The sequence below is a fragment of the Sander vitreus genome, chromosome 8, assembly GCF_031162955.1.
Source record: "Sander vitreus isolate 19-12246 chromosome 8, sanVit1, whole genome shotgun sequence".
In the NCBI taxonomy this organism is placed as follows: Eukaryota; Metazoa; Chordata; class Actinopteri; order Perciformes; family Percidae; genus Sander; species Sander vitreus.
The window spans coordinates 15,752,210-15,776,364 of NC_135862.1; the positions used below are offsets into that span (position 1 = coordinate 15,752,210).

The following is a 24,155-nucleotide window of genomic DNA, read 5'->3' on the forward strand; positions in this document are numbered from 1 at the left end:
CTTCTAATAAAACAGGCTGTGTTGAGCGGTAATGCAAGCAGGCAGTTAGAGATGCTTTTGCCTCAGTGCAGTAAACCAGTCCCTTGCTCAACACAACCTGACACGGCTCATGAAAGCGTCTGGATCAGCAAATTGTTACACAGCCCACTGCTCCTTCCAATTAATAATTTACCCTTCACCCCGTCCTGCAGAAAACAAACCCTTTGCTCTTTTGCCACAGGACAAAAACAAAAAAAAGCAATCGGAGCAGAGGTGGACATTTATCTACAGTACAATACACAGTGACTTTAGTATAAATGAAGCCATGCTTGTACTGCATCACAGACATAACACAAACAGTCACGGGCAACGACGTAGCTGCTCAAAAACAATGTCAAACTGATAAAACCCAACTGTTACCACACTTAATTTGCACACATTGATTTCCTATTTTCAATTATTAATTCTAATTAGGATGAAGTAGAATGTGCCATGGGGCAACAGCAGTCGATGTGAAGGGATGGAGTCACAATGTGGAGACTGATGTACGTTAATATAATGCCAATAGGGGCACCCCATCAGCATCATGAGAAAGTAGAATCACCAGGGCAATATTACATGAATGTTTGCTTACATGTTGATGCAGCTGTGCTTGTAAACATAATTTAGATTATCTGTGCACAACAAGTAGATAGCTGCATTTACTCTAGTATGGCATTCAAGTACAGTTTTGGAGGTACTTCTATTTTATTTTTATTGTCTATATTATTTCCATGTAATGCTACTTTATACTTCTACATTTCAGAGGCAAAGATTGCACTTTAACTCCATAACATTTATTTCAAAGCTATAGTTATTAGTTAATTTTTAAGATTGAGATTGTGCATACAAAATATCAGTTAATGATGTATTGTCATAGATAGAACTACAAAACAGTATAGCAGTTAAGTTGCCCTACCTCGCTCCACTACAACATTAAAATGCTGCTTACTTATTAATGCATCAATAATTGTGATCCAATAATGTTTGCATGAATACTTTTGATACTTAAATATTTTTTGTGCAAACTTTCACTTGTAATGGAGTATTTGTATGTGGTATTATTACTGTACCTTTACTTTAGAAAAAGCTCTGAATACTTCTTGGACCACTGCAGGTAAACCACATTTAGAGAAGGCACATCCCCTTACCCTAACAAAGCTAGAGCTGATGTATTATTTGTTCATGTGTACAATATATATAGTAACAAACAACTAAAAGAAGACTTCTGAAAAGTGAGGGGATGAAAATGAAATTACATTCCCAAGATGTCTTGATAATATAGAAACTGAACAAAACTTGGGTGTGTAAGGGGCTATTGTTGTGCCTCAGGTATTTAGAGAATTATGACTGACTCGAAGTGACCTAAATAAACGAGGCACTAAACTAGGAGAAAGCTTGGGCTGTTAAATTTGTGCACATGCTACTAATCAGTGCACCTCTACAGTATGTGCATAGTGTCACTTCTGTAGTCATCCAGTGGCCGTGACGAAGAAAATTCAACTCATTAACAGATTGATATATTGTAAATATTACTGTATAAGGAGAGTTTCATGTGACACAAGTTTGTTCCTCTCTAAACAGAGCAGGCGGAGACAGTCAGAGGTGAATCTAGGACTTGCTATCAGGGGGGGTGAGCTTGAAAGAGATTTTTTAAACCAGTCTGTTTTAACATCAACATGACATTAATTATCTATGTACATGCCAGGCTGCTGTACTGAAAATAGCAGGTTATGAAGGAAGGTTTTGTTTGGTGCATCACCAAACAAATTAAATTGAAAGACACAGATTAAATTGAAAAACACACACCAAGGGTTGTAGTGAGGTGTTGATCACTGAAAGCAGACTTGGAAGTAGGAAACAAGTGTGACACACTTAGGCTCCTATGCATTTCGCTTTTATTCAGATGACGTTTTGACTCTCCTCAGGCATTCTTTAACAACAATCATTTTGCATCACCGAACACTGTCACATTATATGGAGACCTGCAGCCTACAGCTGTAAGGTCAAGCCCCTCAGAGTAGCACACTGCACCGTACATTCAATGTCACACCACAGAAAAAACATTAATCTCAGCATGTTTCTGACACAAGGGACATTTATGCACAAATAACCAACACTAAACAACCATAAAGTTAAGTTTAGATACGGTTTGATTTATTATTTTTAATAATAACTTCATTAATTAGTTTCTTTAAGATTTTCAATTTCAAGGATTTCCTCTTTAACTCTGGATAAAATCACCAGTGGTTGCAGTGTTATTTTTGTGAACAAATACTAACGTAAAAACTAGACAAACAGAAAATGTGATCTAGGAAGCTACCTAAAACAATAATACAGAGAAAACTTGTTTGAAGTTGTTGTTGTCTTCCAATATGAGTACCTCTGTATTAATTACCTCAAGTCTTTTTAGTACCAAAGGCTCAAAACCTCTTTAGGCTTGAAACATGTCCCTTTAATCCTTCAGCGAGAACAGTGATTCCCGGTGGGCCGACGCACTTTTGGGCCGAATCGACGATATAATAGGCCTTTATTTATTTATTTATTTTTAAATTATTTTTTTTTTTTTGCCGACCTATAAAGAGCTGACAGCGGCCCATTGGTTAATTTTCTTTATTGGCACTGGCCTGACCCAATCAAATCCAGGAACCCCCTTCCCCACTCCCGACCCTGAGACACGAGCTGTAATAGTTATGCTTATGCTGGAAGTTTAGCATCCACGTTAAAATGGACGAACGACCACCAAAGCGCAAGGGAGGTGCCGAGAAATTACAGGGAGAAAAAGATTAAGAATATACAGGCGGATGCCTCAAAACGTGCCAACATTTCTGACATGTTTGGGGCTGTAGTAGCTGCTTCAACATCCGCATTACCTGAAGTAGAGGAAGGAGCAGAGGTGGCTGGCTATACAGAGAAGCAGAAACAACATCATGACAGGGAAGAAGCCGAGAGTGACCATGACAGGGCCATGGGAGCGAGTGAGGAAAAGATGAAAGAGAGAGTAGTTGACAACGTGGTAAGAAGTATGCAAATTAACAGGGACTCTCAGGAAGGGACGGAGGCTGTGTGTGTGTGTGTGTGTGTGTGTGTGTGTGTGATGTGTGCCTCACGTCATAACGACAACAAGCAGTTTGGCTGTAACATTAATGTGGCTGTCAGGTAACCGAACTGCTGACGCTTACATTGAAAATGCTAGCGGTTGGCCTGTTGGGTAGCTGAAAAGTCTATGTGTGATATCTATAAACTCAGTGTTGATACAAGCATCAGTGTTCCTTGAATTGCTTAATTAGCTAATGTTATTCAGTAGCATTGCAAAGCCAAAGTGCTCTTTTCCAGGGCACATACTACTCTCAGCTTTATTGTAGCTTTTTGGAAGGTTATGGTTATTGTATTTAGCAGCAAAAAATCTGAATCTTACAATAGTTAAAAAAATGTTAAACTCTATAAGTAAACGGTTTTTAAAAGTTGCTAAGCCAATATTAAGCAAAATAGTAATAATAACAACAACAATGGCAATACAATATCAAACATCAATACTTAAAAGAAATAAACAAATACCATAAATACACAAATAACTAAGAATTAATTAATTATTTAAGTGTAAGATCAACAGATAAGTCTTGAGACCCCTCTTGAAGGATCCAAAACTATCACATGAAGGCAGAACACTAGGATCACAACTCACAGCATACACGCATATTTTAAGAGGACTGTCTGCAGGGAATCTGTCAGACCAATCACGGTGGGTGTGGGCCGCCAGGGCCAATTTTTTGTCCCAGTCCAGCCCTGGGGTTAGGGTTCGACTAACCTTAACGTCTACAGACAATTCTTAATCCACTCCTAAAGCATGATTCAATTCACAGCTGACTACCAGTATGTTCAGCATGTTGCAAACGTATTTTTGCCATTTTGTGGTTTATGTGGTGAGGTGATTTCTGTAGTTTGCTCTCATAACTACGAATACAGCCAGTGTCAAAAATACAAATACTTGGAAAAAGACAGTGAATAGAAGATGGTTATGCTGCAGGACAGGATTGAATCCAAGCTTAACAGCACAGCCGCTGTTCTCTGTGAAGGAGCAAACTGTAAACTTTGCACTGCTACCTCTCAAACTTTCGGAAAAAGGTTTCGGATAGATACAAATGGAAAAAGATAGAATTTTTGGGAGGCGAGTAATTACACTAGTAATTGCTGCTATTACGCCTCTAAAACTTGTTTCGAATCTAGGTGTTTCCCTATAACCTAGGGGTGTTAACCTATCAATAATCAGTTAACACCCATAATCTTCTATTTAGTCAAATCACAACTTATGCATTCAAAACACAACTACAAATGAAATACAAATTTACAATGAGAACAAACTAAAACTACTAACTAAACTGAAATTGAAATTAGAGTTAAACTATTATTATCCTGGGCAGAGTGCATATGCAGTAAATTATAAGGGAATAAAATTAAAGTCGAAGAGCACTATAACAATATTGATCAACAATATTGAGAGGAGAGGTGTATGAATGCAAATGTAATGGATGTTATTATTTGTTCCGTTTGTATGCCTTTGACCATTTCCTTCCATGGAGTGTAAGCAAACAGTCAGTTGATTACTCAAACTAACGATTTTATGTGTCTAACATTTCACAGCATATGGATCTGTCGCTCGCTGTAAACACAAACATGATTTAGTTTAAAAACGGACAATCAGTTTGCCTATCCACCTACCAAATTAATCCCAACAACACAGAAACGCACAAACACAAGGATAATTGCTTTTTAATGATCTCACATTATGCAAATGCCCATCATGAAGACATACATCTTTGGAGGAGTTTTTACCTGCCTGACTAACAGTAATGCCAACAGACTGACAGGTTATATTGTACCAGGAAAGTTAAAAAGCAAAGACTTTTACTGGCCTCCACCTACTTACCTGTGCAATCATAATACTGTGCATAGGATCTAAAATGTCAAACAAGAAGCCAAATGAAATACTAGAAATGTATCAGTTTAACTTTTCCAAAACTCCTGCTGGATTGATATTTATACAGTATAACAATGGCTGGAATGTGGTATAGAGTGTTTAATAGCCTATAAATTAGCACTGGATCCTGTGAAATATTAAAATATGTGAAAAATAGAAGTTTGAAAACCATGGCAGAGCATAATGCTCAATTGAGCAGTAGCAGTGAATGGATAGATAGCTACAATATGAAAGGACAGAAACAGGAAAACATCTCTTGCCTTTGATTAACACAGTAAACTGTAAATTAATTTTTTTTTCCTATTATACCATCATCTCTCCAGGATAATGCAGACCCTTTGGAGAGAAAAAAAGGAAATCTTGAAGTTCATCTCAAATGAACTGCTGGCTCTGAAAGCAGTGTTGTCTCTGAAAGTCGCTAGGCCTATAAATTATTCTCCCTCTCAAAGTCAAAGTGAAAAGTATACAACAGCAACTTGGGGAGTATTGTGTGTGTGAGAGAGAGTGAGTGAGTGAGGGAGTGAGTGAGAGAGAGAGAGAGAGAGACACACACACAGACATTAAAAGAGGCAGCTAAGAAATGAATGGAGCCATCTGGGAGGAGCAGGAGGTTCCAGCACCTGTCAGCATGGGGCATAAATCCTGACTCTCAGTCCACATGATGTTTAGTATGAGTGACGGAATAATGTTTAAAATATTTAAAAACAAGAGCAACAATCGATTTAATCACTGATCAATTTTGATTAAATTGACGTTGTCTAGTTTAAGGGCAGACAGAAAATAAATAAAAGAAAGAGAGAAAAAAAAATCCATCCAAAATCTTATTTCAGAGTCTAGGCAAGGACCAGTGATATTGATCCATGGACCTTAACCCTCTTTTTGTTTTGTGGCTGAGGGCGATTTTGTCATTCATACTAAAGTATGACTTTCGCCTGCAATGGAAGCGAGTCCCAGAATCACAGCTTATGTCTAAAGTGTGAGGCTGAAAAATTCACATGGTGTCAAGTTTCTTTGCAAATCTAATTTCTCAGGGGGGATTCATCACTTTGAGAATGCGGGTGCCTGAACCAGTAAGTCAGCATTTTCTGTCTTTTATCTATCTAAATTCAATTGAAGGCTCTTAATGAAGTGCATGCTACAGGACATGATGAACTCCTATAGGTCTGCATGTTCGGCTGCTCCGTTCAAAAAGACAACTTCAGTGGGATTGACCTTTTTTTTCGTTGGGGTTTATTTTTTTTTCAGCTTTGCAACTAATTTTGGATCACTCTCTGCACAACACAGATTGGATCCTCAATGAATGCATCCTTGTGTCTGGTAATGATTACATTTCCTCTAAAATTTCCTTTGATCCTTATCAGCCAGATGCCCTTTTGTCGATGTTTAGATCGCAAGCTACATCTCTTTGTTTCACTTAGTACACTCGAGCAATGCGATAGAGTCTCGTCGCGTTTTGTCCTTTTCCTTTTTCCTCTGTGGAAAAAAACACCAATTTAATTGAATTTCTGTGCTTTAATGTCTGCATTACTCTAATCAGAGGAGGGGATAGTAGATTTGTTTATCTCGACCTTGGTGGAATTAGCAGAGGGTATTTGTGGAGATGGCAATGCTTTGAACAGAAAACTGTTCTGCAAGATCGCAACCTGAGCTTATATTGATCAACTAGTCAAAAGGTGCCTTTACACATTCCGTAAACTGACAGGCTTGATGGAGAAAACATCTTCTGGTGACAAAATGCTCTAAACTCAGACCAAAAGACACTCTACTGTAATTTCACAGACAAAATCACTACCTTTTATATAAAACAATGCCTGTGTGTGCAAATACATTTTATATGAGTTGACCTAGCTTGTCTTTTCCTGCTTTGTGACTATATAATATTAAGATGCTAGCGCTGGATGATTCATTAGTCAAAGACAGTGGAAAGATATGGCTGCCATTAAAGTAAGGTGCAGGCATTCTGCTATCTTACACAAACAACATGCAATATAACCTTCAGAGAGGGTCGCACGACTGCAGGCGAGGCAGAACACAGTGGAATGCAAAATACAACCCCAAATACCCTAGGGCCTGGAGGCAAATTTGATTAAAAGTTTGTTTTTCTTCACTCTCAACAAACGGAGGAGCTCGTCGATGCGGCACTGACAGTTAATTGGACTTGGCGGGGCCACAAGTTCATTCGTCAGCATTGTGTGGGGCTTGCCTAGGAGGAGCAGGACAATCGATGTCCCTCAGGACGGCCTGTAATCACTGCAACACTCCAATGAAGTCCAGGGTTAAACATCAGGAGATTGCAGGTGCACCAGAGGATCTGAGAAAGACTGCTAATATGCTCCCACTGCCAAAGCAAACCAAGGACACTGCAACACAGCTTCCAATGGAATGTGATGATACCTAAGAACAGAGTTACACCTCAAGCTATTCTTCTGACCAAAATGATCATGAACGCAAGGTCCCGAGAGATGATACTGGTGTCTATAACAAATATTTTGCAGAAAGAAAGACACTGTCACACAGTTCCCAGTGGTTCCCAACCTGGGAGTCTGGACGCCTAGGTTGCAAATTCAATCTGAAGGGTCACGAAATGATTAACAATTAAATTACTGTAAAATGTTCTTGTTAATTATTTGGTAATTTTAGGTGTTTCTAGTCTTTTAAAAACTATGCAAACAAAAAAAGTAAAAAAAAGAAATAAAAAAATCACACTTTCATTGAACTCATCGCAACTAGTAGACAAATACAACCGATTATGAGGGGGTCACAAGTAGACATCGTTTTGTTGACAAGCTAAAAAGGTTGGGGTCCACTTTGAAATCAGTGGTTATCCAACCTTGGGGTTGGGACTCAACCATGGGGTCACAAGAGAAAGCTGAGAGGCTGTGATTAATAATATTGACAGAAGAGGAAGAAAAAAAATTCTCCTACACAGATTCTGACTTTTCTCAAATCTTTCTCTTCTTCATTGTACAATAGTGAGTAGGTTTACCTCTTCAGACTTCAAAAAGACACTGCTTCGCTTTTAAGGGTCAAAGTGTCACTGATCAAAATAGAAAAAAAATATTATAAAAAAAAGGAAAATATTTGGCACTGCTGGAGAGACTTCACAAAACAAAACCGAGCAGTGTTAACACAATGCCAGTCTAAATCAGGTGTGTGGCATTATGTCTACCACACACTGTGAAAAGGTCATCAAAAGCAATGATCAATAAAACTCAACTGAATCTTTGCTTACAAACTTCATAAACACAACACTGGACCACAAAATCAAGTGTGACTTATGGACTGTGAAATGAGCCTAAAACAGCTTCGTTCTGCATTAGTATTCAGAAGATATCTTATCTCTAAACTGTTATCATAGCATTTCAGCTATTTTAGACACACTGACCTTCTCTTAAGGACAGAAGATAAGGCATTTTAAAGTCCTTATTAAATCAAGCCATCTATGCAGAATGGATAGTGTGTTCCAGGGCCTGTTCACTCTCTCTCTTACGGACTAATAAGCATCACAGTGATAATCACCAGCGGACTGGATGCTGGATCTACTCTGTTCAAAATGATCGCATCTTCCTAAACATCACGATATGCTGTTATATTCACCGGCTTTCTGTGCTCAGGTTATATCAGAGAAAACACACTCACATTCACACATTTTAGGCAGTCTCCCAAAGGTAATGGAGCAGGGAGCTCTTGGGGAACAATAAATCCTGCTTAATGGGATGGTACAAAAAAGCTTCAGAGCCAGGCAAAGTCAATCTGCATACTGGGCCAATGAGGCTTACATGTTCAGAAAATGTTATAAAGACGTGTGCGCGTGTGTGTGTGTGTGTGTGTGTGTGTGTGTGTGTGTGTGTGTGTGTGTGTGTGTTTTAGCAGTTGATGCACAATACTAATTCAAAATCTCCTCAAAAAATTGTGGTTGTTGCTTTTAGTGAGAATATTTTAATAATGTTTAACTTTAACAGTACTGTTTAACAGTAAAGAAGGCTGTGAGCTACAGTGCGTGTGCCACAATTCATTCAATGAACTCACTGTCATTCAGCTGAAGTCTCAGCACAGTGATTTACACCACATATAATTCACACCAGTCACTAAGAGACATGCCAGTAAAGATCTGAGAGGCATGCTGTCCAAACCATATCTTGAAGCATGTTCTCTCAGAGCCCAGGCAGTAACATCCGCACAGCCCAATCTGATCTTTTTAACAGCCACCATCCCCTGTCTCAAACCAACAAGGTTTGTGTGGGAAGTCCTTCCTAAGTTCTTGATAACTATTGGTGGACTACTAGTCAATTAAATGTCTATGCTAGTAAAACCTATGGTCATTTGTAAATCGGTTCCTAGAAAACATATGTAGCACAGTCTAATCAAAAGTAATCAGCATATGCAGCAGTGTAAACAATCACTGTAGCATCATGAGCTGTTACAGTTTAAGGGGGTAAAACTATATATTAAACTTAAGGAGTCCTGTGGAGTTTACTTGGAAACAAACAAAAGGTAATGTTTATATTTAGTGTTACTCACCAAAAACAATTGTTTCCTTGAGGTCTAACAAAGATAATGAATGTATTTCTTTGTTCATAAAACTTTTACAAGTCTGATTTTTAAAATATTTTAAATCATGCATTGTTTGCATCCACATTTACTAGCTTGCATTTTTCTTCTTCTAACCGTTAAAGTTGTGTTACATCTTACAGTTACTGGATGTAAATGTGTCATAGCAACTAATCTCTATATTAGAATCATTTGTTATGGTGCAACCCATTTTTCATTAGTCATGCATAAGGCTGCGTTCAAACCGACTTTAACCCTGCGTGAAAAAAAAACAGCAGCCTCCTCCATCTCAATGAGGCCAGTCACGTGATGGGGGCAGGGGGCTCCATGAAAATGAAGCCTGGCTCAACTTCTGTCAGACTGCAGCGCCTTGCCAGATGTTGCGTAGTTGTCGACACAAGTTCAGCCAGGCTCAACTTCAAATACACACAAGCACTTGTTCCCTGTAATTACTTTGTACCATTACCGTATTTCTACTGTTGCAATTGTTGCGACCAAAGATTTTTCTACATTCTACATTTTCTGCCATGATAACGTTCCAGAGTTGTAAAATTATGTCTCCAAGTATAAACTGATAATGGATTTGTTACTCATTTTTAACAGTTTCTTACTCAAACTGGACTTCCTGGGTCATATTTGAGTGTCTTACCAGTACCATAAACAACACACCATCACCAATGCAGCGCCTTATGTTGTTTTAACATAGGACTGTTTTTGGTCTAAACGCCTATGAAATCTAAACGTGTTACTTGGTTAACATTGAATTTAGGAAGAACTGATACAATCGGTTCAAGTTCTTCCATACGATAAGAAGTGATATCTCAATGAGAATGAACTCTGTGGTGTGGAGAAATAAATAACACTGTCACATACTTGCCAGTATATAAACTGGCTGCAACAATACCCGGGAGCCCTACACAAAAACAAAGCGTCAACGCAGGAGGGCTTCTCACACACACACACACACACGTTCCACGAAGCACTATAGATCGGTCCGTCTTCTGTCCCCTCGAGGAATACAGTTGCCTGGGCACTTTGATCTATCAAAATAAATGAGGCAGGCGGCATCGACTATTACATGCAGCAAAGAACCCCTTTCAGAATGATACATACTTGTTTATACTTGTTTGAATATTTATAGTTATAAAATGTATATAAATATAAAATGTCTCTTTTTTTCTTTTAAAAAGGAGATGTGGAGATCAAATCTTACTTTTCACAGTTTGTTGTTTATATAAAAAAAAAAAGTGATTTGTTGCTTTTATACACATTCAAATAGGCACACACACAAATATAGAATTCTCTATCTGCAAGATTAATGAAGAGAGAAGTTTTGAGAGAAAAGTATAGAGACGTTTGGAGTGATGTGTGGAGCCACAGAAAATCTGTGTGTGCATCTCTGTCCCATTCAATGTAATTCACAGTCTCTTGGTCTTTGACAGCGATGCATGTCAATGTCCTGCTGCTGTGGGATTGGAGAGGAACCATCTGGCTCATATGTACTTCTGAGAATAAGGTGTAAATTTTGTCGACGGGGTGCCAGAGGGAGTTCTCACAAGGGTGTTTTCCAAGCCAAAATGAAGCTTAACTGTACGGTTTTGGTCTGGTTACTCTTAAATATATTGGGTCTCTGCTGGTTGGGGCAATGTAATCTGCAATGAAATAAGCTGAATGAAGCTAAAGGAAATATCTGAAATCCGTACTTCAACACGAGTTCAATATCTAATCGAACCAATCCCTGCTTTAAAAGCTTAACAATGAATAATCGTATTGTTTTAGTCGACAATTAACATAAAACAAGTAGCATGTAGCCCCCCCTGTCTGGAGCAATTCCCCATAAACAAGTATTCATAGGCCACATTCATCAATTAACCATGTATATGCGTAGCACCCGAAGCAGTGACTGCCTTCCTATTTGAATACATTAGGGAGGAATATGTTACCTCATGGACCACAGCTGACCAACCACATAAGATTTGACTCTTAAGTGTGATAGATTTCTTCTTATAACATAAAGGATGCTCTGTGGGTAACACACAAACAAACAAACTACTCCTTGAACCTTTCAAATACGTATCATGGTAGCATTGCTTTTTAGAATCTCTGCTCAAATGTGTGAACATTTCTACCACAACAAGGAAAAGCAAACTCCAAGATGGCAGAGAGAAGAAAGACTAAAAGCTCCATATTTATGCACATTTCGTCTCCCTCAGCACTGGGAACATATTATTATCTGGCTGAAGCAGATGAAATCAATGATAGTGCTTCATTGCACCTAACATTTTACAAGTGATGGCAGTCATAGCTAAATATACCTTGTACATACATCTATCTTTATCATTCTCTTTATTTAAAAGCTGTTATTACCATAGCATATAGTGACCCTGTGTGACAGCCTCATCCAGAGAGATTAAATCACGAGTGTTTGAAAGTACACAGCGGTGGAGGCAAAGAGACTGGGTCATACTCTGCAACTTTAAATTAGGAAAGTCTGCTTTAAACCAAGAAACTCATAAGATTCTGAAGAAAAGTTTTCATTCAATAAACTCATAATATTCCACAAAGATTTGATTTCCCATTTCATCTCATATCGCACCGTTCTTTTTACAGCAGCATATACTATATTTGTTGCAAACTACAAACAATAATACAACTACTTTGGCAAAACCTAGTACTATAATTCAGTAGACTAAAATGACTAAAGACATACTGTTCAGTCCCATAAGCAGAGTTCCATCTATCTGAATTGCCTTTGCAAAAACGGCTGCTGTCCCTGTTTTATTGAGTCTTAATTTTTATTTTTTTATTTGTATGGTGAAAATCCTATTGAGAACGATGTTTTTGAAGCCAAACAAAGTATACACAGTGGCACAGAGAAGACAAACTCAAAAGAATGCAAAGCAACTGAAAGCACAAGCACAACAAAGAAAAACACACATTAATAGGTACATGTGTCACAACACTGCTTTAATGCCTTGAGCTGTTCAATGAAACAGTAAAATAAAAATAAAAATCAATTCATGACATGTGATCAGAGAAACATGTTCAAGACCATGTTCCACAAACACAACACACAGGCATTAGAGGAATCACACCAACCAACAACAATTAATCATTCATCATTCTTCTGGGAAAACACAACCTCACTCAGACTGCTCCATATCCACACGTGATACATGTAGAACAAGACAACATTTGCAAACAAAAGTCAGCAGCAAACATCCTGTTATGCGGTTTTATCTGTGGTCCACATCAACCAGTGTGTCCTTGAGTCTAAGACACCCCAGGACTCCAGGCAGGTCACAGGGCAGGTCTGGTCTCAGTGGGACTGTTGCCTCAGGCAGCGGAAGAGGATGAAATGTTTTCTGGCTACAGCAGGTGAACACCAGCAGGTGATAGCTTTCTTCAGCCTTCACCACTGCTCCCAACACAACTTACTAAATCTCTCCCACCTTATCGCCTTCTCTTTACTGGCCACAAAGAGTCTGACTCTTTATTTTCACCACCTGACCCATATACAAAACTACATCCTGGTGGGTGCTGCTCCAGAAATGAGGTCCAAGCCTTTGATGCAGCTCCAGATCACTGGCTGAAAGGCTGTCACTTTAGCTTTAGGCCGCTCAGCATCCCACGGCAGCTCTTCATCTCCAAGCCTGGACGACACACTTTTCATCACATTCACACATCCTTCATCATGTGACTGGCTCATTCTGCCCTCTCACCAGCTATCTTATCTGGGAATTGGCTTTTATGTGAGCACAAATACCTCAACTCAAACATAATAGCGGTAAAACAAACAGCAAATAAACTTTTGTGTTGGAACTAAGTAGATGTTAATGTGCGCTTTTCAGCCCACTTAAGCCATAATATGATGGCTGCATCCACTTACACGAGGACTACTAAAGATCACATCACCTACCTGAGCTGGGTGAAAGTAAAATTTACTGTGAAAGACAAAAAAAAAAAAAAAAACATGCTGAACCATTTACACGAAGGAAAAAAGAGGGCAGATTTAATTTAAAAATTGGCACGTATTCCTCATTTCTACAGATGAAAGCTCGTAAATGAAAAAGCCTGGAATCATGCCTGGTATGGAAATCTAAAGTTATGAATAATGCCTCTGTCTCAATCATCAAGTCTGTTTTAATAAGGTGGATTAGCCCAGCACCTGCAGGCTGAAAGGCACACACGGCTGCACTCCTAACCAACCAAGAGTGGGACAAGAGTCCCTGGAGGCCCTGAACCTCACATCATCCCTGTTGGACCTTCAGCTGTCTGTAGGAGTAAGCAGCAGCAGCAAACAGCTCAGGCTTGTCATTTATGCTCACGAATCCACCTCCAATGGGCCGGCGCCGCAGCGAGAGCAGCTGATTTACACACAGTTGGTAATCAGGGAATGGCTCTCTTGCTAATGAAAACTCATAGATCTATACAATAACAGTACTGATATGATTTTAGCTCCCATTACTCATTCCTAAATATGCAATCTGCAATAACAGTTAAATGCTGCTTGGAGCAGACAGCTAAAGTTAAGAATTTGAGATCAGATATGTTGACTGGGTCACTGCTTTCTCTGTCCTGACCTGGGAATAACAGCCTCCTGTATGTACATACACTATTCCTCTACAGACATAAATATTACAAAAGGAGTAAATAGATTATTTCCTCCTGTCTGGCATCAGTGATGCTCCAGCATTTAGCTGATTGCAGGATGGATATAACACCCCCACCCCAGCCCCATCCCTCCTGGAGACCAGCTCTGGGAGCAAACCCCAGTAAACAGAAAGGCCAGCACAATGGTTTGTTTCAGTCTGGCACTGATTCATCATTCCGCTGAACAAGTCATAGGCACCAGTATAATCATGATTAAGACCATAACAGAGAGCTCGGTAGACACAGGGGGGGGGGGATGCAACCATCCATCCATCCGCTATATTCATCAAGCAAATCACTTCCACTTCCAGCAAATGAAAATGAATTCATTGTGACTTACCTGTTCCATTGGCTGTGTTTGCTAAGAAGAGAGGATACAAAGCTGAGCAGCTTTGAGATAGACGTACATTGAGTACAGTTGAAAGATTCACAGTAAATTCTTTTGGACTAACTGGCTGTGAAAGCTATTTAGGAATAAAAATGAGTCTAAGTGACTAATTGTGGGTTTAGGAGTAAAATGCACTCACCACTGGAGCAGTCCAGTCCACCCCATCCAGGCTCACACTGGCATGTATCAGGAGACACACAGCGACCATGGACACACTCCTCTGTACACAAAGCTGAGACACACAGACATTTTTTCATCAGTGTAATTTATAATCGAGTTAAAACACACACACACACACACACACACCCCGTTTCACTCTCTTTGTGGGGACCCATCACTGACATAATGCATTCCCTAGCCCCTTACCCTAACCATCACAACTAAATGCCTAACTTTAACCCTTACCCTCACCCTAACCATAACCTAATTCTAACCCTAAAACCAAGTCTTATCCCTCAAACAGCCCTTTAAGGTTGTGGGGTCCAGCATTTTGGCCCCACAAAGCTGTCCGGACCCCACAAGTATACTGTATTTCCGGTTTTTGGATCCCACGAATATAGTTAAACAAGAACACACACACACACACACAGTAAAACATCATTAAACCACCAATAAACAGCATGATGAAAATCACCAAGATAACAGCTGAAAGAAAATGGCCCATAAAATTGAACACTCAATATCTTGTGTAAATCTTAAAGACTAAGACTAAATCTTATAGCCATGACACTCATATTCATCATCTATCTCCACTACTTGACACTGAGCTAAATGATTTCTTATGAGATCGAGTCCTTGGTTAACATCTGTTTATCACATAGCTTCACTTTCCACAATGAGCAGTTATCAGCAGGCTTAGCCATGAAGGAACAAGCTGTAAATCCCCTCTAATTTGATCAGCCAGTGCTTTGTCATATAGTGATGCTTTAATGTAGCAGGTCCAGGCACCTCAGTGTTTACCAAGTGTGCAGTTTTCTTGATCATTCACATTGAGCAACATGGCACCCGATTGATTGGGTCCGCATTAGTATTCCTAGAAGCGTGCTCACAAGAGTTGGAGGTTTGGTTCAGCTGGATAAAAAATGTTTGCCATAGTGTCCGGTTTTTTGAGTGAACCGAAAGAAAAGTATCACAAAAATAGGCACTTAGCATGAATAAATCTGTGGCAGCCAAGGTCATCTGGCCAGCAGGGTTAAGACAGACAGACTCTTATCTGAGAAATGAGACAGTCAGGCCAATATGATGAGAGAGAAACCCCGCCTGATGGGAATCAGCAGTCCACCAACACAGCCTGTGGAGGGATGCTACACAATCCAAGGGCAGCAGAACAGACAAACCATTGCCTTAACTGATCAGACTTCATCCAGAAGTTCATCCATGTTATGCTTCTTTTGTTCTTTATTTTCCCTTGTTTTATGATCAAAAGTGTAAAAAAGGACAGCAGGAAAGCAACTGGATTTTTTTAAAACAACATACGCCCTGGGGGCGCTTTTGCAGTTCTGTGTGCAACACTATGGCGCTCATCCTGCAGGCAGAGAGGTCAGCAGAGTGCTGGCTGCAGGCCTGAACAGTGCTACTATAGATTATCACTCAATCAGGCTTCGATTAGGATCCACCGCCAGCGGGAGAGATGCAGCGGGAGAGGAGAAAGAGAAGTGAATCCCAAACACCCACGAGCCGGTGCTAATCGCAGAAATGCTCCCAAGGCAAAAATGGTAAACCAGAGATTGAAAGATAATTTAGGGCAGATTTCTGAGCGTCAGTACTCTGGCAGAAAACTGTCTAATTACAATAAGCCAGCGAAAAGAAAAGGGAGAAGAGCTTGAACATTTGTGCTGACGAAGGTGCAAGATCGACTACCTGTAATCAATGAGTCCCCAGTATGCAGAGTATTCAAAGAGAAGAGGAGACGAATTCAATGTCACCATGATGAGTTGATTTCGTTTACTTTCAAATCAGCAAATTCTGATCAGCGAGAACAGGGAAATGCAAATGTGTCACATCCTTTATATAAAAATAAAAATGGAAATTAAGTTTTGAGTATGGGAGAAAGGATAGAGCGCACCCTTCTCCTGAGATCTGAACTGGTGTTCTGAAGGGATGGCATAATAAAGTAGGAGGAGGTAGGTCTTTCATTTTAATTGAAATTCATGAATCACTCTGCTTAACTCATGTCTAAGGTATCTGTTGGAGAATTGAGTCTTTCATCTAGATAAAAGGCTAATCCAACTCATTATGCAGAGGTGTTATCAGAACAGGGAACAATGGAGCTAATTGGTGATTGTCATTCAGTGTTAATACATTTAATATTCTTGCCCAGTCAAACTACAATCTTTAAAAATGTCTGCTAAAATCGATCTTTTTAGTCTCTAACTGTGTTACTCTCCCTGTTTTTGGAGAGTTTTGCTGCAGTCAGGAAAAAAAGACCTGTCAGTACAATTCTGTGTGTTTGTGATTTTTGTAGTAGCAGTGTTTTGTAGTACACTGGTAGGGAAAATGAGGTGAACAAAACGTGGAACATTATTACGAAGCTGATGGATACATCAATCTAAGAGATATGCCTGCCCACAGAACATATCAAACAACTCCCTCCAAAGCTTCTTCCATGCCTCTATCTAGCACGGAGATGATTCATTTTAAAACTGTGTCTTTGAAGCATTAAAAAATGCAACAAAGCCAAAAATGAAAATTAAATCAAAAAGGCACAGAATCCCTTTCTAGAAAAAAAAAAAATCTCATCTTCCCGATCATCAAAACCTAAATGTGAAATATGCTAGCATATTGGCGCCTGAAACTTTATCAGAACCCAACTAATTCTGCCGCCACAATCATTTTTTGGAATTACACTGCATCCCTGGACAGACAAGAGTCATGCAGAAGTCATTTGACCTAAATGCTCTGCAAAAAGAGGGACTCATAGCCCCGCATCTTCCGTTAGCCTCTGAAGATATTATGAGCTGTTGTCATTAGCGAGTTCCCCTCATGCACAACCGTAATAACCATGCTTATTAGGAAGGAAATGAGTTACTCACATCTTCTACATAGGCTAGTTACAGATTAAGGTAATGACTTACGACAGATCAAAGGTCACAGAATTAATAAAGACCTCTAGTTACTTCAAGCTCTAATTAGGGAGAAACAGATCAAAGTTTAACTTATCATGGGGAGCTTTGAGAATATTAGACAATTACTTCCAAAAGCAAAACAACAAACTAAAGAAAAACATCCTAAAAGATATTGTTGCTGATTTGGTGTCAGAAGTGTTCTCCTTTTGTTTGTTTGTGGGATGATTCACATCCCAAGATTCATTGGAGTTAATGTAAGTGTTGATGTGGTGCCATATGACCAAAAAAAAACAGGATTAAAAGGCAAACGCTCTCGAAGCATTTTGGACTTTTAATGAAAAAGACTTCATGAAGAAAGCTACAGTAAACTAACAATACACAAGGGGAAGGGGGTATTTTACATTTAGTAAACAACAAAGGGTCCTGAAATAGACGACTTGAGTTCATTTTGCGTCGATTTACTCTATAATGCCCCCTTTTGTCACTGCTTGCAAAACAGCTCGGGGAGTACAAATCTCTTAATCCTGGTAGTGAGAGTGCTCGGATTAAAAGGGTTAGAACAGTTTGCAAAGGCAGCAGAAAGCAAAACTGCCCTCTCGGTCCCTGTCAACTCAGTCTCCCCACTTCACCTGAAAGAGCGTTAAGGGGAGGGTGGCTGTTTTCGCTCTCAGCCTGACATAATATCAAAATTAAACCTCCTTCATACTGGAGAGGCACCTCCACAGTTTGCAGATTTACCTGGTTAACACCCTGAAAAGACTGTTAATGAACAAATAGCTCCATAGTCAGTCAAATGGTTAATGACTACATTATTGATCAATCTGTGCTCCCCTTCTCGAGACCCCAAGATAATGACACCAGCTCTTATTCTTTGCTGGTTGGCTTCCTGGTGCTCAACTGCCCTGAGGCTAGCGAGCCTAGACAAGGACAAGCTCAGCTGTGGTCAATGAGCAAACCCACACTGCTGCAGTCACTGTATCAGTAACTCCCTTATGTTGCAAAAGATCTAGGAAAATATTAAAGTGTGATTCTAATCTTATTTAAAAGGGAATAAAACATTAGGTAAAAGCGAGAATATAAAAATAAAAAAATAAAAAATACGCAACTCTCAGAAGCTATATGTTCTGTCTTTATTTGGCCAACATGCAAAAATATTCAGTTTGATGTGTGTGAATAAAAATAAAGATCAATGACCATTAATTAAGCTATAAAAACAACAAGGAATAATTGTTATCAGGACATTGCTACAGTCCAATTTCCACGGCTTCTGCTCTTTTTATGTTATTGAATTCTGGTGTGGTTTTATGGCGAGTGCTATGTCTACTCAGTCTATAACCAGGAGCCCCTTGGCTCGTTAATTTTTCTCATTGTTATACAACTTCGATTAAATTACTTGTGCTGGAAGAGTGAAGCAGAGAGCAGTATACAGTGCCTTCATGGTAAATCATGCTCAATCACCTTAAACTGAGTAAATTGCCATGGATGGTGGCATGCTAACATAGGAGCTAGTGGTGGTGTGTTATGAGGTGTTCATGATAAAGAGGATCAGACCGGAGTGGGGGCGACAGAGGCGGAGGGCCGACGGCGGCTTGGTGGGGAGTTGTACCTTCATCTTCAAACCACCCACTGTAACGATCAATCCTAATATTTACTCCCGTTCTGTAAATGTCTCGCTGACGTAAACTGAAATGTTATCATAGAGGACAAAAGAGTTTAAAAAAAGGATACTCACGAACACACAAGTCTCCACTCTCAAAGTAACCAGGGCAACACTGTGAGCGGCGCCGGTACATGGTCCTCACTCCCCGCCGGTAAGCCGTCTTATAGCTGATCCTGGAAAAACAGACACACGAGACAGCTACGTGATGTAAAGAGTGACCCTTTCCGAAGGGCAGTAAAACATATAGAAGGTAAAAGAGAGTTGTAGCACGATTAGTTTTTAAAGTACAACCAAGCCAGTGGAATAAAAAAAAAAAACAACAACCTAAAAGTCAGTATTTGGGAGGTGACCATAAACCTTAATGGAGTAATTAAAACATTTACGGTGAGATGATGACAGTCAAAGGCATCCTGGCTTTGAGCACTTCACTGTCAGCCACATTAACAATGACATTTACTGTGGCCTTCATTGACTTGGCTATGATTTTGGGGGACAGTCAACAAATATGGGGGACAAATAAGGAGGCTTATACAAGTGTACCTGTGCCTTGTGCATTTAAACCAGTTGAGGATGTCTGTACATCTGGTGTAGTAGATCTGGTCAAATGGGTGAGCGTAGGATTCCTGGACAGTCACAGCGTAGCTACAAGACAGAAATTAGGACACCAGTGGTAGAAAGAAGTACTGTACCTAAATACAATTTTGAGACAAATTTATATAATCATTTAAATATACATTTGAGAGAGAAATATTGTACTTTTTACTCCACTTTACTAGAATGTACATGTACTTTACTAGTACATTTTCAGATTTAAAACGAGCGCAAATTCACAATAGCTTCACGTGCGTGCGCACACACACACACACACACACACACACACACCCTCCTAGGGCGAAAAGTGTGGCTGCCAAAGGGTGGGCAATTTTTTTTGGACCAACCGACTGACCGACAGATGGTTTCAATTAAATAATTTGTTTGAGGTCCAAAGAAATTCAAGTATCAAAAATTTCACACAAAAAACTAAGATGAGAGAATATTACAAAAAAAATAATATTTTTATCTTCTTTCCTCCACCATTAAACATTTCAAGACGCCCTCAAATTTGTCATGTGTCTCTTTGGAAGGGGCCCGACCCCTGGGTTGGGAACATAGACAGTATATAAGAATGGACCAACAGATCCCGTTGCTCTGGACGGAGACCAGTGAAGCACTTTTCCGGTGATGGTTGAGCGTTACTGCGCAGCCTCCAACTGAGAGAGACGACGTAAATGTGCCGTGAGCAACCTGTATGAAAGTTGTAAGTCTTCTGGTAGCTGTGCCAAGAGAAATCTCAATCATTCCGAATATTGCAGAGACGGAGAGCGTAGGTATATGTAAGGAGACAACATAGGCACAGGCTAATTATTGCTAAATAAAATGCTAGTTAACATTAGTAATTACACTTAAACAGCTAATGTGAGACAAAACTGCCTGCGTGCTTCTCCTGTACTATACAGTAATTCCCTCTACTGTGCGACAGTAAGTCGTGTGGTTATGACACAATTGTTAGCCTATACAAAAGCGTCTGCTACGGAGTCGTAACGTGAGGTACAAGGTAATGGAGCCTTTTACACATTGTCGTGTTTTTTTTTTTAGAAATAAACAATGGACAAATAGAGTCTTTAAACGCTTCAGATGTAAAGTTATTCAATGTCAAAGTGGCGCCAAAATGAATGGCAGTCAATGGAATGCTAACGGGAGGTAATAAGCATTAGCATCAAAATGGCGCCATAGGAGGTTCGCGGTCCGAGGAGAAGCTTACCCCCTTGGTTGGGAACCACTAGACTGAACTATTAAACTGTATATAAAAGTAGTTAAAGGGGCGCTATGCAGTGAAGCAATTTGTTGCATCGCGAGACCTGATATCACCAAGGGGGTAAGCATCGCTTCAGAGCTTGAATCTCCTATGGCGCCATTTTGATGCTACAAAGCAATCACCCGACGTTAGCATTCCATTGACTGCCATTCATTTTGACAGCAAATAACTTTACATCTGAAGCTTTTAAAGACTTTATTTGTCCATTGTTTATTTCTAAAGAAACACGACAATGTATAAAAGGCTCCATTACCTTGTACCTCACGTTATGGCTCCGTAGTATACGTTTTTGTAAAAATAGGCTAACGATTGTGTCATAACCACGCGACTTACTGTCGCATAGTAGAGGAATTACCGTATAGTACAGGAGAAGCTCGCAGGCAGTTTGGACTTACATTAGCTGTTTAAGTTTAATTACTAATGTTAACTAGCATTTTAGTTAGCAATAATTAGCCTGTGTCCATGTTATCTCCTTACATATACCTACGCTCTCCGTCTCTGCAAGATTGGGAATGATTGAGATTTCTCTTGGCACAGCTACCAGAAGACTTCACATTTCACATTTTACATTTCGTAAATGTTTTAAAATCACATTTACGTTGTTTCTCTCAGTTGGAGGCTGCGCAGTAACGCTCAGCGCTCACCGGAAAAGTGCTTCTAAAGGCCTTCACTGGTCTCCGTCCAGAGCAACGGGATCTGTTGGTCCATTCTTATATACAGTCTATGGATATCACGCGATACTTCCTGACGCTGATGCCGGCAACTCGGCCCAAAGTTGCAAGAGTGGTTTTTCAGCTCACAGGCGCTAGGGGGGAGCAAGACGACCACCATTCAACTCGAAAAAAAGTCATAACAATTCCAATGACTCCGAAGCTGTTCAGTTAAGGTAAATTAAGCTAAAAAAAACTGCATAGTTCCCCTTTAAAAATTTGCTTAACCTTGAGAAGCTACAATAGTAAAATGCTGAGAGCACATTGATACATCAGTATAAACAATCAATATATCAGTCACAGGAGCCATTTTTCTGCAGAACGATTACTTTGGCTTTGATACTTTAAGTATATTTTGCTGATAATAATACTGCATTTGTAACATTTTGAATGCAGGACTTTTACTTGTAATGGGGTATTTGTACATTTTATTTTAGTAAATGATCTGAATAATTCTTCCATCAGTGGAAGACACTGCTGCAATCACAGTAAACGTTGCTGGGAACAGATATTTTCATGCTCCAAAAAAAAAACAATAACAGCAAACAGTTCATGTCATGGTAACAGTTCCAATGAAAGTAATACACTAACTTTGATATGCAAAGAAAGGACTTGAAGGGAGCTTTTAGGTGATTCATGTTAGTGAAATATGCATGAAGAGGCAGTCTGAGGATATTGGAGGACCTCAAAGCCATGAACACAGCCCACTTAGGGATTCATTTCGATGCCAACAAGGTGGAACCACGATCCCTAAGTACACTCACCTTGGTCAGGCAATAATCCAGATAATATATCTTCACAGCTTTCTTTCCTCCCCTTTGCATCGAGGACAGAAATTATTCATGCTTATTTCTCATAAGTGACACTGCCAAGCACAACTAATAATTATTCAGGCTCTATACTGTTGTGATTGATTTGGATGAGAGTACACTGATCAATTTGCCTGCACATTTCATTTGAAGCTGCAACTCCTCCCATCTCTCAGAGCTTGGCGACATGAGCTGTGTGAAATCGATACAGCTGTATGGACTTTGAGAATAGATCTGGAACTTTAGTTAAACGTGCTTGTAGCAGGTACATTATAAAAATTCCAGACTGACAACGTCAGTCCTGGAAGCTGGCGCTGCTTAAATACAGCAGATTCTCTATTAAATCTAAAATGTGGTAAACACATGCGGATAATGCTCACCTCTCCCAGTGGCTGCAGACATTGGGGTCATCCGGGTTCAGACTCCATACATTAGTGATCAAGCCCAGAACAAGCAGCAGGGCTGGCAGGGCAACAGATTCCCAGAAGAACCCCATTCTTCACTCTGAGAGGGGGACAGGGAAAAAACATAGATGGTTTGTCGTTTGACTGCAACTTGGATCAGTTCTCATATTGGCCTTTCAAATAAGATCCTGGTTGTACTTGGAAATGGTACATCTCAAGTAATCTAACCACCTTTGAAGTAGTTTTTGAGATAAGCTTATGCACAAAACACAAGCTTATGCTTGTTTAAGGGAATAGTTTAACGTTTTTGAAAATACGCTTATTCGCTTTCTTGACAACAGTAAGATTGTTACCACTCTCATGTCTGTATGGTAAATATGAAGCTACAGCCAGCAGCCGGTTAGCTTAGCTTAGCCTAAAGGCTGGAAATAAGTGGAAACAGCTAGCCTGGCTCTGTCCAAAGGTAGCAAAATCTACCTACCAGCACCTCTAAAGCTCACTAATTAGCTTATTATAAATTGTTTGTTTAAACTGTACAAAAAAACAGTGTAAAAACAACAAGTTGTGGTTTTAAAGGGGGTTTTGTGCGAAACAATTTAAAATCATTAGGCAAGTCATTACTGAGATTTACCATGTGTTCAGACAGAATTTGAGGCACATTTTAGAGGCGGCCCAACTTTGTAAGCAAAATCAATTGCAAAGATGCAAGTGGGCACCAATTTGCCCGAGGCAGTGCCAACTAAGGCTAAGGTTATAGGCTTTATAACTTCCTGATGAGTTCTGAGATAGGTGAGAGGCTGAGCTGTAAATAAACATGCACAGTCATTACATTGGATGTTTGGGATGAATAAATGAAATTTGCACGAATGACATAAGATGAACATTTTCAAACTTTTCCTTTAGAGTGGTTTTTAAGCTAGGATTGTTGCAATACATGCCTCTGCTTGTCTAACATTTGCTCAAATGCTTTTCTCCTTCAGTAAGACCTTCAAAAAGCACAGCTGCAGAGATGAAACCTCCCTGTGACAGTGACAGAGATGCTGATTTGTTTAGACCAGCAGGTT

At 39.7% G+C, this 24,155-nt stretch overlaps 1 protein-coding gene across 1 annotated transcript in view; it reads right to left on the reverse strand.

Annotated features, from left to right (window-relative positions):
* Window positions 1–24,155, reverse strand: part of megf11 (multiple EGF-like-domains 11) — a 77,565-nt gene that overhangs the window by 36,557 nt on the left and 16,853 nt on the right. The window contains exons 3-6 of the mRNA XM_078257061.1: window positions 23,068–23,191; window positions 19,854–19,955; window positions 19,386–19,486; window positions 14,728–14,820 (exon numbers count right to left, since the gene is read on the reverse strand). Of these exons, the coding sequence (XP_078113187.1) occupies window positions 14,728–14,820; window positions 19,386–19,486; window positions 19,854–19,955; window positions 23,068–23,183 (412 nt within the window). The 5' untranslated portion in view covers window positions 23,184–23,191. The remainder of the gene's footprint in view (window positions 1–14,727; window positions 14,821–19,385; window positions 19,487–19,853; window positions 19,956–23,067; window positions 23,192–24,155) is intronic.